General features: G+C 40.6%; 2 protein-coding genes across 3 annotated transcripts in view; one reads left to right on the plus strand and one right to left on the minus strand.

Annotated features, from left to right (window-relative positions):
* Positions 1-3,133, plus strand: part of Plppr1 (phospholipid phosphatase related 1) — a 247,761-nt gene extending 244,628 nt beyond the window's left edge. For both annotated transcript variants that reach the window (XM_070005822.1, XM_070005830.1), the window contains exon 8: positions 1,401-3,133. In XM_070005822.1, coding sequence (XP_069861923.1) covers positions 1,401-1,433 — 33 coding nt within the window. In that variant the 3' untranslated portion in view covers positions 1,434-3,133. The remainder of the gene's footprint in view (positions 1-1,400) is intronic.
* A 5,018-nt stretch (positions 3,134-8,151) lies between these two features.
* Baat (bile acid-CoA:amino acid N-acyltransferase) lies at positions 8,152-13,744 on the minus strand. The gene is given in 10 exon segments (XM_070007604.1): positions 8,152-8,478; positions 8,480-8,539; positions 8,541-8,596; positions 8,598-8,722; positions 8,725-8,779; positions 12,133-12,291; positions 12,293-12,338; positions 12,706-12,772; positions 13,301-13,372; positions 13,375-13,744. Coding segments are annotated over 10 exon segments (1,281 nt in total). The 5' UTR covers positions 13,706-13,744; the 3' UTR covers positions 8,152-8,168.
* Positions 13,745-18,458: the final 4,714 nt, after the last annotated feature.

The raw sequence follows: 18,458 nt of genomic DNA on the forward strand, positions 1-18,458 counted from the left end.
ACATCTTCTATCCCTCTCCTTTATTCCCTTCCTAAGATAATCACAACAGGTTTCATTATTCTATTTTCATACTATCTTCTTGCAAACTATCTTTTTCAGCCATATTCATCTTTATTCACTCTCCCCCTCCCATTAGTACCTACTGTCTTTTGTATTCTAAATAAATAAATGAAATCTTCCCAACGTCACTCTGGTTACCTTAGGATATTGCTTTTTTATTTTTTATTTTTTTTATTTTTTTTATTTTTTACCATTTACTATTAGATTAAATCATATAAACCTATAAATGGCATAAGTAGTGACCCCCACCCCCAAAAAAAGAAGCTACAAAAAGAAAGCAGGTTGTGTAAGTCAGTAATCATAGTAAACTTTTAATGCATTCTTCTCAGTGATTATTAGGCAAGCAAAAGAGAGTAAATATATAGCTTAACTCATTTTCCTAAAAATCATGTGAAATTAAAAAAAACCAAACTCTAGTGCAAGACCATAAAGTAAATTTTAAAAAAAGTAATGGCTCTGCATCCTACTGATCAAATTTTATAGGAAAAAATTAGACAACTACCTAAATTCAACCCCAAACCACTGGAAAATATTAAACACATTTCTGTAGAACTTATAACTACACAAAAATCATATAGGCCAGGCGCTGGTGGCTCACACCTGTAACCCTAGCTTTCAGGAGGCTGACACCTGAGGATCGTGATTCAAAGCCAGATCAGACAGAAAAGACTATGAGCTTATTATTTCCAATTAACCACCAGAAAACCAGAATTTTCCCTGTAGCTCAAGGCAGTAGAGTGCTAGCCTTGAGCAAAAGAGCTCAGGGACAGTGCCCAGACTCCTTGAGTTCAAGCCAAACAGCCACTACCACCAATAAGAAAATTATATAGAATATTTTTTAAAATTTGTATTAGTCAATATTAAAACATTTTAGAAGTGTGAGATGCAGTTGAAGTTCTTTTGAGATACTTAAATGCTTATATTACAAAAACAGTACTAGAATTATTAGAATTACATAGAAAGAAGTTTTGTTTTTCTTTTGTCGGTTCTGGGTCCTGAATTCTGGGCCTAGGCACTGTCCCTCAGCTCTTCAGCTCAAGGCTAGCACTCTACCACTTGAGCTACAGCACCACTTCTGGCTTTTTCCGCTTATGTGGTGCTGAGGAATTGAACCTAGGGCCTCATGCATGAAAGGCAAGCACTCTACCACTTATCCCAATAGAAAGAAGTTTTAGGTGGAGAAATGATCTGATCCTGGTTTAGTTGAACACTTGGGGAAATTTTTAAAGGAAAAGCACAGGAAAGGAAACCCAAGGAAGGAATTTTCATAGGTGAGTGGATGCGTGCCAAAGCCAATCAACCCAATCCTGAGCTCCTTTCTGCTTGTGTTTTCTCCACAGAACCACTCAGCCTCCATGACAGAAGTCACCTGAGAAGAGTAAGGTGCACAGCTGTGCTTTGTTTTTTTTTTTAATCTCTTTCCAATTCAATACTTCAAAACACACAGTTACTCAATGTCCAACTGTGAAGACAAGTATTATGTTTATCTAGTTAGAGGCAAATGTTTTGTACATTTTTTTTGTATGAAAAAGTGATGTAGCTTGCCCTGATCTCTCTCTCTCTCTCTTTTGGTCAGCTTTAATATATTTATGCCAGAATTTTAAAACCAACAAAAATTTCTTGTTCAAGTGTGCATTGCAGAATCACATTTATTCAATGGTGGATGTTGTTTTTGTGAGATTTGTACACAAACCTTCTTTTCTCAGTTTTATAGACACAAAGATGGTGAATATGACAATTCACTTCAAATTTTTATTACCACAGTTGCTGCCTCCTCCAAATTTTTTGAATTTTAATGGAAGTTAAACTTTTGAGTGCCAGGAAGGACAATGTTGGTTAATGGTAAATCATAAAATCAATTCTAGGAAAAAGAAAATTCTATGAAAACATTGCATTCTGATCTAATAGTTTATTTGTGACATTCAAAGGTAAAATATTAGTGAAGTTGCCCCATTACGCAACAATTGGCAAAAAAAAAAAAAAGCCTAGGTTTTTGGGGGAGGAAGGGAGGGTAACAGGTTGTATGACTCTAAGAAACTAATAATCTGCCTAGAATTCTGCCCCTTAGCAGGCAGGTGACATTGTAACCTTCTTTCCAAACAGCAGCCAGCACCAGCCTTTCCTGTCAACTCAACAGTTTTATATATCTCCAATTGTATGGACTTTGTATGAAAATGAATATTTTACAGTGTACACAGTATTATTTTACAGAAGGGTTTCAGAGCATCTACAAAAGAGAGTCCCCAGAGCAACATCTTCACTCTGCGGCTTTTAACTCTCCTAGGATTTTAACTGCATCCTGTTTTTCTAGCATGGTGATAACTAACTAATGTGTACCTCCTTTGCGATAAGGAGCTCTTTGTCTGTACCTATCAGAATGTTTTCTTACATTTTCATGTTGATCCTTCTTAGCTTTTTTTGTACATATTTTTTTTCTAAAGAGAAGAAAAAGAAAACTATCACAAAATGTATTCTGACTCTTGTCCTTTGTTTTTTAAGTTTCATGCATTGGGCAAAGAAAGGTATTTGCAGAATGGCCAGGAAGATACTTCAACAAGTGTCCATTCCTTTCAAATTCACATGACCGCAAACCCAAATAAGGGCATGACTAAGAGGTTACTACACAGGTGTGGGTAGGGATGGACCTGATGGATTGGCAAAAGACAGTGATTTCTTAAACTACTCTCAGATGTGCATTCTGCATACCCGTTCTTCAACCTGCCTGTGGATATGTATGAGTTGTCGATTTTTTTGAGATCAGTAAAAGTTAAACTTTTCCTGACTTCTCACTTGCCTAACTTTATACACATATATACACTCACATATACCTTCAGAGTGATAATCAACTAACGTTGGAAAAGAGGACAAGGAATATTTCTTGTTCCCTTCATCCTAGACATTAAACCACATACCTTCCCATACATAATCAGGTGGCTCTCAATACAGTGATGCTAAGGAAGCACTGACAAATCAGTGCTATGTACATAAATACCAATATTTTAAGCCAGATCTGTGTCACTCCTATTTCTGGCTTTTTCTTCTGCATCTAGATGCTTTTGAACTGTGTCTGCATCTTTTCACAGGATTTTTTTAAAGAAATTAACCAACTTAGCTAGCTCAGAGGACTGTGGTAAAGAGAACAAGGAAATAATGAGAAAGAATAACTTGTGGCTGAGCAGTGTGACTCATGCCTATAACTCCAGCTACACAGAAGATAGAGACTGTAAACACTAATTGGAAGCCAGCCCAGACAAAATGTTAGTGAGAACTCAACTCAGACAACACTCTTGGTCTGGTAGTACATAATCTGTCATCCTGGCTAGGTAGGAGACATAAGTAGGACTGCTCAGACAAAAATGTGAGGCCTTCTGAAAAATAACTAAAACAGAAAAGTACTGGGGGCGGGAAGGGTAAATTGGCAGAGCAACTGCCTAGCAAGCACAAAGCCCTGAGATCAAACCCAAGGACTTCAAAATAAATAATTAGTCAATAATAATAATAGTTTGAAACCTCTGGGGTCTCTAATCTTGTATAAACAACCTAGGTATAATGTTATCCAACTTTAGGATGATTTCTTTTTTTCCTAAACATGCTTGAATATTTTTTTAATTAAAAAAAAAAAAAAAGCAATGAAGCCAGGCGCTGGTGGCTCACACCTGTAATCCTCACTACTCAGGAGGCTGAGATCTGAGGATCATGGTTCAAAACCAGACCGGGCAGGAAAAGTCCATGAGACTCTTATCTCCAATAAACTACTCAGAAAGCCAGAAGTGGCACTGTGGCTCAAGTGGTAGAGCACTAGCCTTAAGCTGAAGAGCTGCGGAACAGCACCCAGGCCCAGAGTTCAAGCCCCATGACTGACAAAAACAAAAACAAAAAAAAGCAATGAAGACTTATTTTTATTTGATTGTTCATAAGATATCTGAAAAAATGAAGGCAGACTGTATCATTCATTTCTTGTCACACTAAGATGACACTGATGTATTTGACCACTGGATTATATTTCCAAAGATAAAAATTCTAAAGATAAAACACTAATTTACAATAAATTACATTGTCCTCCCATACTTCTTTCTAGTTTTGATTCCAGAGAGTTCTGTGTACAGTGTTTCAGAATTCTGGCTGTAGACTTGGAAGGCAGGTGCATGGACAGCCATGCTTTATAAGATGCCACTAAGGAACGAAGGTTTTTGTCTGCAGGCTTGCACTCCTGCCATCCCTGAGCCATTGTGCCATGCTGGACTTAGTGTTGCCTTTATTTAACCCCATGACACTTTATAGGTGTCACACTAACGTTCATCTTTCATGTCAATCACATGAGATTCATTTCTTCAACCTGGAGACTCATCTGCTTAGGTCTTCTGCCAAGGACAAAGTCATCCAACCAAATGAGACAACTGGTCCCTCTAGCTTAAGAGAGAATGAATTCTGTGATGAGCTTTGCTGCCACTTTTCCTCTTTTAAGGAAAGCCCAGAGGAGACTAAGAAAATGTGACTCACTGTCAGAGGATATTGGAAAGAAACAAAATCTAATAAAAGTGTGCTGACATACAAAGCCTGACAAGTTCCCCCAACAGTTATCCTTGTAGTTATCTACGACATCTTCCATTTCTTTGATAACATGCCCATAACAGAGCTTGACGCAGGGAACACTGTTAAAATATTTGTCCAATAGATGCATGCCAGACTTTTTCTTAACTTGGCCAAATGGAGACCATGACTCATATGGAAATAAGAATTATAATCATAGGGACTTTAGGAACAGAAAGACAAACATTTAGATACAGAGATAATAATGGGGAAGAAATTTCACTCAGAAGATATGAAAATGTAAGTGCCTCTTCTGGTAAGTTCTAAAGATCACCCTATTAGGTTTCAATAGACAGAAGAGTTGTAGATAAGCCAGAAGCTGTGGCTCTGCTCTATAATTCCAGCTGCTTAGAAGGCTGAAATAGGTTTGTCCATTAAGGGCAGCCAAAACACAGTTAGCATGAGACATTCCGGGGGATAAAAACAACTAAGTACTGGAAATGTGGCACAAGTGCTTGGCATAAAGCCCTGAGTTCAAATTCTAATATAGGAAGGAGGAAGAGAAAGAGAAAGAGAGGGAGGGAAGGAGGAAAGAAAGGAGCAAAAGAAAGGGAAGGGAAAGGGAAAGGGGAAAGAAAAGATGGTGGATAGCTCTTTTAAAATCAGAGAATGCAAATAGCCATAATCTTGTACTTAAAAGAGAGTGGGTATTATTGAATAAGACCAGTAGGTAATTTGGGGTGAAAAACTGTAGGAGGTTATCACAGCTTCAAAAAATTGTCTGTTCTCCCTATTGACTGCAATTACAAGAATCCAAGGTGTTTGAATATCCTGTAGGTACATACAGGAAGGGCTTGAACTCTCCAACTTTATGGAGAGTTCATAAGGAGATTATGCCACAGCTGTCATAGCACTCCTGCCCTGCTCAATTCACGATGTGTAATAGAACTAATGTATCACTTACAGTCATTTCTAATCCTTCCATGACAAGTCCGTAATAAACACAAATAAACACAAAACTGCTCACACCCTGGCTCTTGAGCCAGAATGTACTGGGATTAATTAACTGATTCCTACATAAGTATATAATGAGCATCTATAATGTACTAACAATTATTCTGTTTTTTGTCTTTTGGTCGGTCGTGGGGCTTGAACTCTGGGCTTGGGTGCTGTCCCTGTGACCTTTAGCTCAAGGTGAGCGCTCTACTGCTTGAGCCACAGTGCCACTTCTGGTTTTCTAGTGGTTTATTGCAGATAAGAATAGACTTTCCTGCCTGGGCTGGCTTTGAACCGTGATCCTAAGATCTCAGTTTCCTGAGTAGCTAGGATTACAGGCGTGAGCCACCTGTGCCCAGCCTAACAATTATTCTAAGAACAGGAAATATGCACAAATGTAGATCAGCTTTCTACCCTTAAAAGGCTGATAGTTGGAGAAAAAGGTAGACAAAGGTCCCATGGTTTCCCTTATTTGCAATAACTAGTATATGTCTGAGACAAACAGAATAGGTCAGATAGATGATGTTAAGTGAAATGAATCCCAAGATAGGGACACAAGTGGTTTTTTTTTTCTTCCTTACTGATTTTTTTGGTTGCTTTGTATGTCCCTCTCCCACGGTGTAACCCCTGCTTTCACTGTATTTGATGTTGGTATAATTTGAGGAAGGGAAGGAAAAACAAATTGTTTAAACAGGGATACAGATGAACCCATTGCAACAGTGAGATGTACAAGATGCTATGTTGAAAAACAACCTTTACAATTTAGGCAGGGGGTGGGGTAGTGGGGTGTATTTGAAGAGGTGGGAGGGACAGGATGGTAGGGGAAAACAAAGGAGGAGGCAACAATGCTGGATAAGAAATGTACTCATTACCTTGCTCATAACTGTAACCCCTCCGTACAGTATTTTCACAATAAAAAACTTATTTTAAAAAAGGTGGACAATAATGAAAATAATGTTTAAGCTATATTTATAAAGGCGTTTTCTAAGCCTCTGAGATTTATGTTTTGACTCAATGCCTCATACTTGCTAGGCTGAGACAATGCTGGATTACTTGCCCTGTTTTTCATCAGTATTTTTTTTCAGGTTTTAGGTCCATTTCTTGACTTTTTTTCTTTTTTTTTTTTTTTGTGAAAATACTGTACAGAGGGGTTACAATTACATGGGCAAAGTAATGAGTACATTTCTTAGCAAGCATTGTTGCCTCCTCCTTTGTTTCTCCTTCCCATCTCTTCCCATCTCCTCCCTCCCCACTCCCCCACCCCCCACTCCCCACCTCACTCCAAAAAAAAAAAAGATGGACAAGCACAAAACATGTAATGCATAGTGCTTTGAATGTAATTTTAAAGAGAATGGTAGGTGTGATCAGGAATCAATCCCTGTCTCTGTCTTTCTGCTTCTATTTCTTTCTCTCATGCTGATTGTGGGGCCTAACCTCAAGGCCTTGTGTTCTTGCTTGGCTTTTTCACTCAAAGCTGGTGTTCTACCATTTGAGCTACACCTCCACTTTAGGATTTTTGCTGGCCACTAATGCCTGGCAATATCGCTTTTTAAAATTTTCCACTTTGAAAAAGGGCAGGCACACATAAAAGCAGAGAATATTGTAAGAGATCTTGCTGATTATTTAAACTCTAGGCATGGTTTTTGCCATATTCCTCTTCTCTTTTTTGGGGGGTGGGGGGTCCAGTCGTGGGGCCTGAACTCGGCCTGGGCGCTGTCCCTCAGCTCTTCAGCTCAAGGCTAGCGCTCTAGTACTTGAGCCACAGCACTACTTCTGGCTTTTTTCTTTTTGCTTATGGAGTGCTGAGGAATCGAACCCAGGGCTTCATGCATGCAAGGCAAGCACTCTACCATTGAGCCACCTTCCCAGCATATACCTGTATTTTAAAAGACTCCCAGGTATTAAGACCAGTTATTGTCAAATATTTCAATATGTATCTCAACAGACCCCTTTTTAAATATAAATACAAAATTGGAAGTGGTGCTGTGGCTCTATTGGTAGAGTGCTTGCCTTGAGCTGAAGAGCTGAGGGACAGCGCCCAGGCCCAGAGTTCAAGCCCCACAATCAACAACAACAAAAAAAGTATAAATACAAAATTATTTCTACACCTAACAAGATCATATCAATTTCTTATTTAGTGTGACTTAAAATCCAGTCCATATTCAAATTACTTTGGTAGAGAAGGGAAGCTGGGGACTGAGGTGGAGGGTGTGGCGAGGTTGACCACACAGTACAAAGCTACAAAGTGTCAGGGGGACTAGAAGATCTCTAGGGAATTCTATGGATAGCACAACGACCATTGTCAATAGAAATGTATTTATATCTCGACATTACGAAAGGAATAGATTTAAAATGTTCCCATTACCAAAAATAAACATATGAAATAAACATATGAAATGGTTGATGCTAATTAGCTTGATATAATCATGCTGAAAGTTTTACATATCTATATTATACCTTATAAACATGCAATAATTTTTTATTTTTAATAAGTTTATTGTGAAAAATATTGTACAGAGGGGTTATAGTTACATGAGCAAGGTAATGAGTACATCTTTCCTCCTCTTCTCCCCATACTTTCATCACACAAACTTTGCGTAGAGTTTGCTTGTGGTCTCAGTGAGGTGTTGCCTGAAGAATTTCTGACTCTCTCCCCAGGAGTGCTCCTGGGCTGTAGCATGTGCCACAGGATCCCCTCCCCAGAGCAAGACGGAGGAGAAGCCTGGGTTCCAGCAGGCAAAGCACATGGGAGCATAGGGCGGCGCTATGAGATGGCCCGCCCCAGGGTAGATCAGCATCCTTCCCTTGCTCTTCCCGGGGCTCTTCAGCTGGTCCAAGGCCTGCTGTGCATGTGCTCTACGCTCAATGCGTTGGTCATTCTGTCCTAAGATAGAGGATCCATCCTTGGGCCTTTTCCACTGGAAGCAAGCTCTTTCTGAGGGTCTCCTTTAAGGTGGCGCAGGCACACAGCCCCAGAGATGTGGGCCTGTATGCGTTCTAGAGCTGAGGACCTGTATGCATTCTAGAGCTGAGGGGGCCACAAGCAGACCCCGGTACCTGAGTGGGAAGTCACAGACAACGCTGGGCCCATTGATGCAGATCGTAGCCACCACCTGCTTCAGGTAGCAGGCCATGCCAGCCCGATCTCTGCACGTTTACTCACGGAGATCACTCCAATCCCTGTGCTCTGGATCTGAAGCACAAAACAGAGGGAAGCCATTACAGCCTGTACTCTGAGAAGCTGCTGTGCTGAAGGCCGGTCACCTGGACTGATGAGAAGAATCAAACAATTACAGAACCCAAAACAAAGAAATCATAAAAATTACAAAGAATGTAAGTACACACACACACATATCTGTACAAACAAAGTAATTAAAAACAAAGAACAAAACGCGATCGAGTTTTTAACCTCAGGTTTATCAGCTTCTCCAACGGAGAGCTTTACCTACTTGCCTTCTCTATACATCTGCAGGGTTGTTATGAAGATTCAAATGAAGCAATAAAAACAAAAACTTACCTAAGTAGAATTCTGGCTGTTATTATGGCTCACTGGTGTTAGATCGCACCTGGGAGACATGGCCTCTTTCCTTGGTTCTCTACCCTGTGCAGACTAGAAGTCCCCACCCACCACCCGTAACCAAGGCAACTGGCATGTCTGGAAGCAGGGGTGGACCCCCAGGCTCTGAGGTTCTTTCCCATTCTCTGAGGTCACCTCTTCATCAGCTGGGGCCATACCTCTTCCTTGCTCTCCCCTATATAATCTCTCTCCTCTGGACATAAACTCTATTGCTTCACTCGCCTCCAATTCCTAAGGGCCAGCAGTTTGGTTTCTCTTTTTCTCTCTTCTAATAAACTCTCTTCCTCCTGAGTTGTGTGGGAGTCTCCTTTCAGCCACCCTTACAAATGGTAAGAAACCTTGCCTTACAAGGGAGTCCCTGAGTTCAAACCATATGACCTTCACCAAAAGAAAAAAAAAGAGATCTATACATGCAATCAGAGACCTGCAACAGTGGGCATCAGAAACGCTTTTCAAAGAATCAAGTCCTTTTCTTCATCTCAAAACAAAACAAAAACAACAAATGCAATGATGTTAGCTTAGTTCCCTGAAATACTATGTGTGCAATTCCCATTTACCTAGTACATTTTTAACCACCGTGAAGATTTGTGTATGCATTACCCTTCATTATTCCAAAGTCTAATTCTGCTAGTACTGGGAGTGAACCCCATTAAACAGCTGCATCCCACTAGGAAAAGGTCGGCAGTAGTAATAGGAATCTTCATTCTCAAGTAGACTAAAAGATGCACAGGAGAGGGAAGAAGACTGACAGGTGAATAGGGACAGGAAGGACAAACAACCGCAAACACAGAGACCTAGGATGCTTATTTTGCTTGAAACCATATACTGAGCTCCTTTTTTGTCATTATTTTCATAGGAGAAAAGCAATCCAACCTCTTAAGTGTTTGCTTCAACTGATCTGCGTAGGTCAAGGTATACTGTAAAATATCCTCAAAGAAATCCAGTATGTGTCTACATTTGGAAGTCATCCAAATCTATTCTTCTCCATGTGAAGAATAGGTGTATGTGTAGGGGGGGGGGGGTTTACATTTGCAATCCCTGACATTCAGGAGTGGAGATCAAGAGATCAGGAGGTCAAAAAGTTAGCAAGTCTATACATCCATAAGCAAGCTGGGCATGGTGAAGATGTATCTGTAATACAAGAGAGATATCAATAGGAGGTATGTATGTAGGCAGAGGCTGGCCCAGGAAGAAAAAAAGTGCAAGATCTTATCTGGAAAGAAAAAGAAAGGAAGAAAGCAAAAGAAAGGGGAAGAATGCTGAGGGACAGCACAAGTTTCAGAGCACTTGTCTAACAAATGCAGGTCCTGAGTTCAAATTTCATTACTTCCTGAAAAAAAAAAAGAAAGTAAAAAAGAACAAAGGAGGAAGCCAGGGAGGAAGAGCATTCAATGAATGCACTGTTGCAGTGCTGTTGATAAGTAATGCTGGGGAACTAAAATAATGGCTGGCGGAGGAGAAAGGGGCAGAAGAATGAAGAGGGGAAGAGGAGAGAATGCAGGCCGGAATTCACTGTACCTGCCACAGAGTGGAGAAAAACAAGGGAGGGAGTGGGTCAAAGACATTGAAAGGATGACACAGACCAGGATGTGTCGCATACATAAACTGCTTGGTTAAATGGCAAAACCAAATTCAATCTATAACCTGACATTTAAGAAAAATGAAGGAAGGGGTGAGTTGAGAATGGTGGGCGAGGATGCTGAAAGGGGGTGTCACAGACCGAGATGCACCATATTCATAAACTGCTTTGTTGGGTGGCTACTCTTTCGTACTGCTTAAGATAATAAAAAAATATTCAAAAATAAAATAGTAACAGCAGAGAGGCTAGACATGCCCTAGATTGAAAATGATCTGAGAGTAGAACTCAAAACTTTTGGGAGGAGTTGAGAATGTGTGAGAAGAGAAAGGGAAAGTACCAGATAGCCAAAGATAGCCCGTGGACTTAGGGAGAGTTTGCCACAGCTAAGTGCTGTACAGGTGTGCCTCACTGTCTTCTTGGTGGGAAAAATTAGGCATAGGAAGGGGAAGACGTACCTAATACCACAATAGTATCTAGGACAGAGGTGGAAATTAAAGCTCGTGTACTTGATTAACTCCAATTTTAATTTTTTTTTTCAATTGGCTTTCTCCCTCTGACCTAAGTAATTAAATGAGTCTTTAAAGAATAAATTAAGGTGAGCATGGTGGCTCTTGCCTGTAACCCTAGCTGCTCAGGAGGCTGAGATCTGAGGATTGCAGTTCTAAGCCAGCCTTTGCAAGCAGGACGGTGAGACTCTTGTCTCAATTAACCACCAGAAACCAGAAGGGGAAATGTGGCTCAAGATGGTAAAGCACTCACCTTGAGCAAAAGAGCTCAGAGACTGCACCCAAGTCCTGAGTTCAATCCCCATGACTGACAAAAAAATAAATAAGTAAAGCAGCTCTGCCTTTTCACATTCCTTTCTCTTCTCTGGTGCTGTTAGTAGATACTTACTTTAAGTTTGGGTCCATCTCTGAACTCTGAAACTTTACTAAAGAATTAGATTATGGATGACCTGTGCCTCATTGCCAATAATGAGCTTGTGCATTGTTGTTAAATCTCATGGTTTTTTAGTGCAATTTATACCGGCATTTCCCCAGGCAGAGACAATCACTGAAGTCAAGCTTATTATTTGAATCTGTGCCTGGAATTGAAGAGCCACTTACAAATAAGTGACAAGCATTTCAAATGTAAGGAATCCTGGTTGATTTTTTTTCTCTTTCTCTCTCTCTCGAAAAGAATTATCACATGAGCACCAGGTTATTGCCTTCTATGTGCCAGTACATACTAATTACTAATCAACTCAACAATCCTACCAGACATATGTGATCATTCTTATTTAAATTCAAGCTGTGTTATGCACAAGTCTTCACAGGTTGATAAATGGGAGCAGACCCTTGTGATTTTTGCTTCTTGTAATGTTGCAAGAGAAAACAAGTACTTTAAATACCTTGGGATGAGCCAGTAGAAAGTTGACAACGTCCTCAAAATATTCCAAATCTATTTCCCGCAGGCGGTCAGGAAGGTCTTCATAAGCAAAGTAGGCTAATGCCAGCACTGCGAAGTCATGGGCAGCTAAAACACTGGCCCCAAGTTCACCTAAACCCCCACTCCATGCCTCCAAACAAATCAATGATTCCTGGGAAAGGGCTTCCCCTGAACAGAAACAAAAGAAAATGGGATCCAAAGGCTAAAGAAGGTCAATAACACTTAGAAACTGCTTTTATTTTCTAAAACACTTAGAAACTCCTCACTTGGACTCACAAGCAACACAATGCAGGATGTGCTGGGTACTGGTGGTTCAAGTTCAAAGCTCTCTCAAGTAGAAAAATCTATGAGACCCTCATCTCCGATTAACCAGCAAAAAGCTAGAAGTGGAGATGTGGCTCAGTTGTAGAGTGCCACCTTGGAAGAAAAGGCCAAGCAAGAATGAGAGACCCTGAGCTCAAGTACCAGCACACACACACACACACACACACACACACACACACACACACACACAACCCCCCCCCAATATGCAAACCTGTTTCTGTATGTGTCTCTTTGCCCTGAGCTATCCTCTTCTGCAGTCACCTTGGGTGATAACAGGTCTAATGGACAAACATTTTGCAACAAGGGTAGATACAACCTCTCCCCAGTCCAGGCCATGTTAACTTTCTTCTTGAGACAAGGCCCTAGATCAAGAATGATTATGTATGCTCCCTTTCATTATATAATCTGTAAGGCAGAGAGGGGCAGGTGACCCTTGTTTGTTGGGTCTATCCAAGGAGAAGTTTTTGTCCCGAAACTCTTGATAACGCAAAATTAATTTCATCCAAATGGGCATAAACATGCATTTTTATTTCTTTTTTTTTTGGGGGGGGGGTGTCTGGTCGGGGGGCCTGAACCCTGGGCCTGCGTGCTGTCCCTCAGCTCTTCAGTTCAAGGCTAGTGCTCTACCACTTGAGCCACAGCGCCACTTCCGGCTTTTTCTAAATTTTTTCTTATGTGGTGCTGGGGAACCGAACCCAGGGCCTTATGCATGCAAGGCAAGTGCTCTACCAATAAGCCACCTTCCCAGCCCCACATTTTTATTTCTATCAACAATGTATTCTATATCACTCCCTGGAGGGAGAAACAAGCTCCACAGACTCGACCTTCTCGGTTCTGCTTTCGTTCTACCCCTGGGCCTGAGAACCAGCACTGCACATGGAATCATACAGGTCCAAAGTAACCCAAAAGGTGCTGTTCATTACATCCTCCTTGAGTAACCTCCTGAAATGCCTCTTAGGTTTCAGAGACCAGAAGAGGCCCATTGGGTGGATGCCTACATAGTCACCTCCCAAATATGGAGTTCGCTCCAGGTCTACTTGGCCAGCCTCGTAGAAGGTCCTGTAGAAGGCTCTTGACTGAAAGAAATTCCCCTTCTCATCAGTCAGTGAGGCCCTGAGGGTCACCACTTGGGATGGAGGCAAACCTGTCACTTGGATGATCAAGGGCTCATCTGCCAGGGCACTTTCTGGAGTGGCGGTGAGCTGAAACATGGGGACTGTGGCGAGAAGACCAAGTGGCACTTTGCTGTCCTGTGGTGGGAGAGAAGATTGTGAGCTGGAGACTCAAATTCCAGTGAAGGGCATCAGATGGAGTTGAATTAAACTTTAGGGATTAGTACAAAGTACAAGATTCCATGAGAGAAACAAAACAAAGCAAAAGCCTCAGAGTACTCAAGATCATTTTACAGATGAAGAACTGGATTCAATAACCTGCTCACTTCTCACATGTTAATAGGTTACTACTACTCTCAGGTTTTATTCATTAAAACATTATGGTTAAGTGATTCAAAGACACTTGAGCTTTCATTCTTTAGTTGAAATAATAAACATCCAGGTGAGCTATTTACCAGGGTGTTTGTTAGCATTCCAGGTGGGTAATACAGGATAAAGGGCTTTTGAGTCAGCAAAGCTTTCTACTGCCCATACAAGGGGGCAGGAGAGGGATGACCCAACAGGTAGACTATTATGGGAGTGGTAGTTTATATTTAGCATCTAATACCCACTTACTATGTTAGGTTTCTAGTTTCCTATTATTTGTTCTGTGTGTGTGTGTGTGTGTGTGTGTGTGTGTGTGTGTGTGTGTGTGTGTGTGTGTGTGTGTGTGTGTGTGTGCTGATCCTGGGATTTGGAACTCAGGACCTGAGCACTGTCCCAGAGCTTTTCTGCTCAAGGCTAGCACTCTATTACTTGAGCCACTGGTCCACTTCAGTTTTTTCCTTTTTTAGTAGCTAATTGGCAAGCTTTCTTGCCCGGGCTGGCTTCAAACTGCAATCCTCAGGTCTCAGCCTCCTGAGTAGCTAAGACTACAGCCATGAACCACCAAAACCCAGACATTTGTTCTTTTAAAAGAACATTAACTTTACATTCTTTTTTCTGTTTTTATGCCTTTCCAATATTGATAAATGCCTATGTTGTTTGTAGTAATGAGACCTTTAATATACATTAGACAGGTCATTTCAAACCCTACTCCATTATGAGGAAAATTATTATGACTTCCTCTTTCCTTGCCTTTTCTCCTCCCTTCTTCTGTGTGTGTGTGTGTGTGTGTGTGTGTGTGTGTGTGTGTGTGTGTGTGTGTGTGTGTGTGTGTAATTCAACAAAGGATTGAAACTTATTTAAAGACAACAGATAAAAGTGAAATAAAGGCCAGGCCTAGGCATGGTGTTACAGAGAAGACAAAAATGAGGGGAGGCGGGGCAGGGGATTGTTGTCTAAGACCAGCCCCAGCCGAAAAGTACAAGACTGTATCTGAAAAGAACTAAAGCTCAAAAGGCCAGTGGTAGGAGTGAATCAAGTGGTACAACACCTGTCTAGTAAACACAGGCCCTGAGTTCAAATCCCAGTAACACATACATGTGAAATAAAAAAACAAAATATGATTGAGGAACATATGAACTGTAGTCACAGACACATGAAAAAAATTTTGAAAAATGAAAAGCATAGCATTTTGTAGGCTTTAAGTTTGGCACTAAACTAAGTATAGCCAAAGGAAAGGATACTATCTTATCAATTATATTGTTCTATTTATTCCAACAGAAAAAGTTCCAGTCTGGCAAAGCAGTTCACATTTGTGATCCCAGCTATTCAGGAGATGAAAGTTCCAGACCAATCTTGGTAAAAAGTTAAGAAGACTCTCCCTCCCACCCCGCCCCCCCCCACATTCTTAACAAATAGCTCCTGTGGTCCCACATGCCTGTTATCTAATCTATGTGGATAATATAAATAATAAGATCACAGTCTGATATCAACCCAGGGAAATTTTAAAAATTACCTAATACTTAAAGGTTTGGGCCTGGTTCCGGTGACAGAGCACCTGCTTGACAAATACAAGGTCCTGAGTTTAAACCCCGGTATTGAAATATGGATACTGGGTCCAAGTGACTCCATCTTGGGATCTTGGTGGATGATGGGGAATTTCCAAAACCTCTAGAAGTAAGCTTCCACTCCCCTATCCCAATCCCAGACAATAGAGCCTGAATTCCTAGAAACAGGAGTAGGGACTTGGACAATAGGTTCCCAGACCTGCCAGGCCTGTACCCTGAACGCGCAATACTCTGAACTCTCAAGCTCCCTGCGACCCTGCCCCCCAACCCAGCTCTATTTAGGCCTCTCCATCCCTGCCACCCTTGCACCATGCCTCGTGTCTCCTGACTCTCCTCCCGTCACCATGGCATTCCACTTCATCTCTCCAGTAGAGTTGATCTGGTTTGTTGAGATTGTTTTCTGTTCTTTCTTTACTATTCCCTTATGGTTCCTAATGGTATTAAGTGCATTGGAGGCTGCAAGTTTTCAGGGGACACGTGTCTGCCCACAGTCACCGACTTTCTAATAAAGACTCCTGATTCAACCTCTCAAAATGTGGGTTTTCTGTATCTCATAATTGAATTCCTGTGTAACAATCCTACAATAAGACTACAAAAGAAAACAAAAGTTCCATAGAGAAGTGGAAGAGGTGAGGCCTTTCCAAAAAGGGAATTAACTATATGAAACTTTGTATGCGCCATTTTTAATCTTTATTTTATTTTATTTTATTTTTTGGGTCCGGTTGTGGGGCCTGAACTCTGGGCCTGGGTGCTGTCCCTCAGCTCTTCAGCTCAAGGCAAGTGCTCTACCACTTGAGCCACAGCGCTACTTCTGGCTTTTTTTCTTTTTGCTTATGTAGTGCTGAGAAGTCAAACCCAGGGCCTCATGTATGCAAGGCAAGCACTCTACCACTGAGCCACCTTCCCAGCCCCCTTTAATCTTTATTTTGCTTATAATATTGATCCTTTATTCAATCCTTAAGAGGACCTAGAATTACTATATCCTCTCAAGGAAGTTTTTAAAAAAGTTTTATGCACTGGGTTTCTTAAACTTCCTCTTTTACCCCATACTCCATTTCAGGGGCTTACCATAGTATGCATTTGTAGTTTAGAACAATATCTTCTATCATATATTTTGTGATAAATTTGTTTAGGAAAAATATCTAGCTATAATATTTAATTTGGTTCTGTACCTGAGTTTTAATTCAACTTCTCATGCCTGCTTCTGTGCTTGCAATTTTTCAATGTAAAGAGTTACGTGGATAAATATAATGCAAGATGATAAGTTTCAGAAAAATCTTTCTCAGAGCCAGAATATTATTGTCAGGTCTCTGTATCAAAATCACGATTGAATGATGGATGTTTTGTCTCTCAACTTTTCTGGAGGGCTGGTCAAATGCATGAATTTATTGACTCTTTTTTTTTTTCTGAAATTTCCCAGGATGCTTATTGCTATTTTAATTCTAAATGTTTGCCATTCACACTACTGTAAATTCAGGAATTAAATCAAAGTGAAATTTACAAAGTTTAAACATCAAGCCATAAAACAACCAAACAGAAGAGATCACTTGATCAGTCACCATTCTGTGCTGTAAATGCTGTCTCAGCTTCCCCAACCAACAAAGACAGGGAATGGACCATATGATCAATGACCTTATAGTTGTTGCACCTTCAATAGGTGCTAAACAAAGGCTCCTTTGTTTACAGCTGGACAAGGCAGAGTGTGCCTTCATGAAGATTTGGTAGGGATTTAAGGCAGAGTTCAGCAGATCACCTTTCTACAAATTGCTCTTTCAAATCTCAGTCTTACTAGAACCATCTATTATCTATTCTTAATGTAACAGTAGAAGCAAAAAGAATCCAGGGGAAGGGATAGTAGGAGAAAAACAAAGGAGGGGTTACAATGCACCACAAGAAATATACTCATTACCTTACTTGTGTAACTGTAATCCCTCTGTACAGCACCTTTATAATAAAATAAAATTAGAGAAGAATCCAGGATTAAAACACACAATACCCACAATTCACACCAAAGACTTCTTGCCTGGACACCAGAAATGCTCATCCCTACAGCCCTACAAAATGTTACTAAGTTCTCTTTAAGAGCTTTAAATTGACAACAACAACAACAAAAATAATAATGGAAGAAAAAGCAACACTTTCTGGATTTCAAGTGTCATGTGGGACTAATGATCACAATGATGAAGAGTGATTTAAGAAGCCTTCTTAGTGACTTCTGAACAGGCTTTTAATCCATCTAGTACAACATGAGCAAGTACACTCTCCTTTGGTTGAGTGTGTTTTAATTTTCAGTTCCAAGATAAGGGAGGTTCTTGATGATCAGAAAGCAGTGTCTGCATAGAGAGGCAAGAATAAGCCGACATTTTTGCCTTTCCTTACCAAATGTACCTCACATGAATTATCCTAATGCTTAGTAGAATGAGTTAAGGGACTGAGCAAACTTTACCGGTGTTAATCAGAAGGAAATTTGCATTATTGAAACTGAATTTTTATGCATTGGCACTCAGTCACACTCGACACTTGACGATCACTGAAAATATTGCAAGGTTTGAACAGCAAAAGAGCATTGTAATAAAAACGTGTGGTTTTCATGGAACTTCTCTCACTTGACGTTAATTAGTAGGAATTTGCAATTTGTAAAAATGTTGGTTGGCCCAATAGGCTCATTTGTTTTTAACTCAGCACAGGCAAAGTTTACTCTGCAGAAAGGAGTGCCATCAGCCAAAACTCTGGCAAGCAAGCACTCGGATCAGACATGCTGTCTCCCTCTTTATTCCTGGAGCAGCAGGCCCCCACCCCTCTGATTGGGTTGGTTGTGCTCAGGCTCGAAAAGGGTAGGATGTATTTTCATAAGTTGCTCATTGAAAGACTTTGAAATAAGATTAACAGTCCACAAGCAACCTCAAAATGTATCCACAACC

This window comes from Dipodomys merriami, unplaced genomic scaffold, assembly GCF_024711535.1.
Source record: "Dipodomys merriami isolate MVZ:Mamm:240054 unplaced genomic scaffold, mDipMer1.0.p SCAF_11, whole genome shotgun sequence".
NCBI classification, from domain to species: domain Eukaryota; kingdom Metazoa; phylum Chordata; class Mammalia; order Rodentia; family Heteromyidae; genus Dipodomys; species Dipodomys merriami.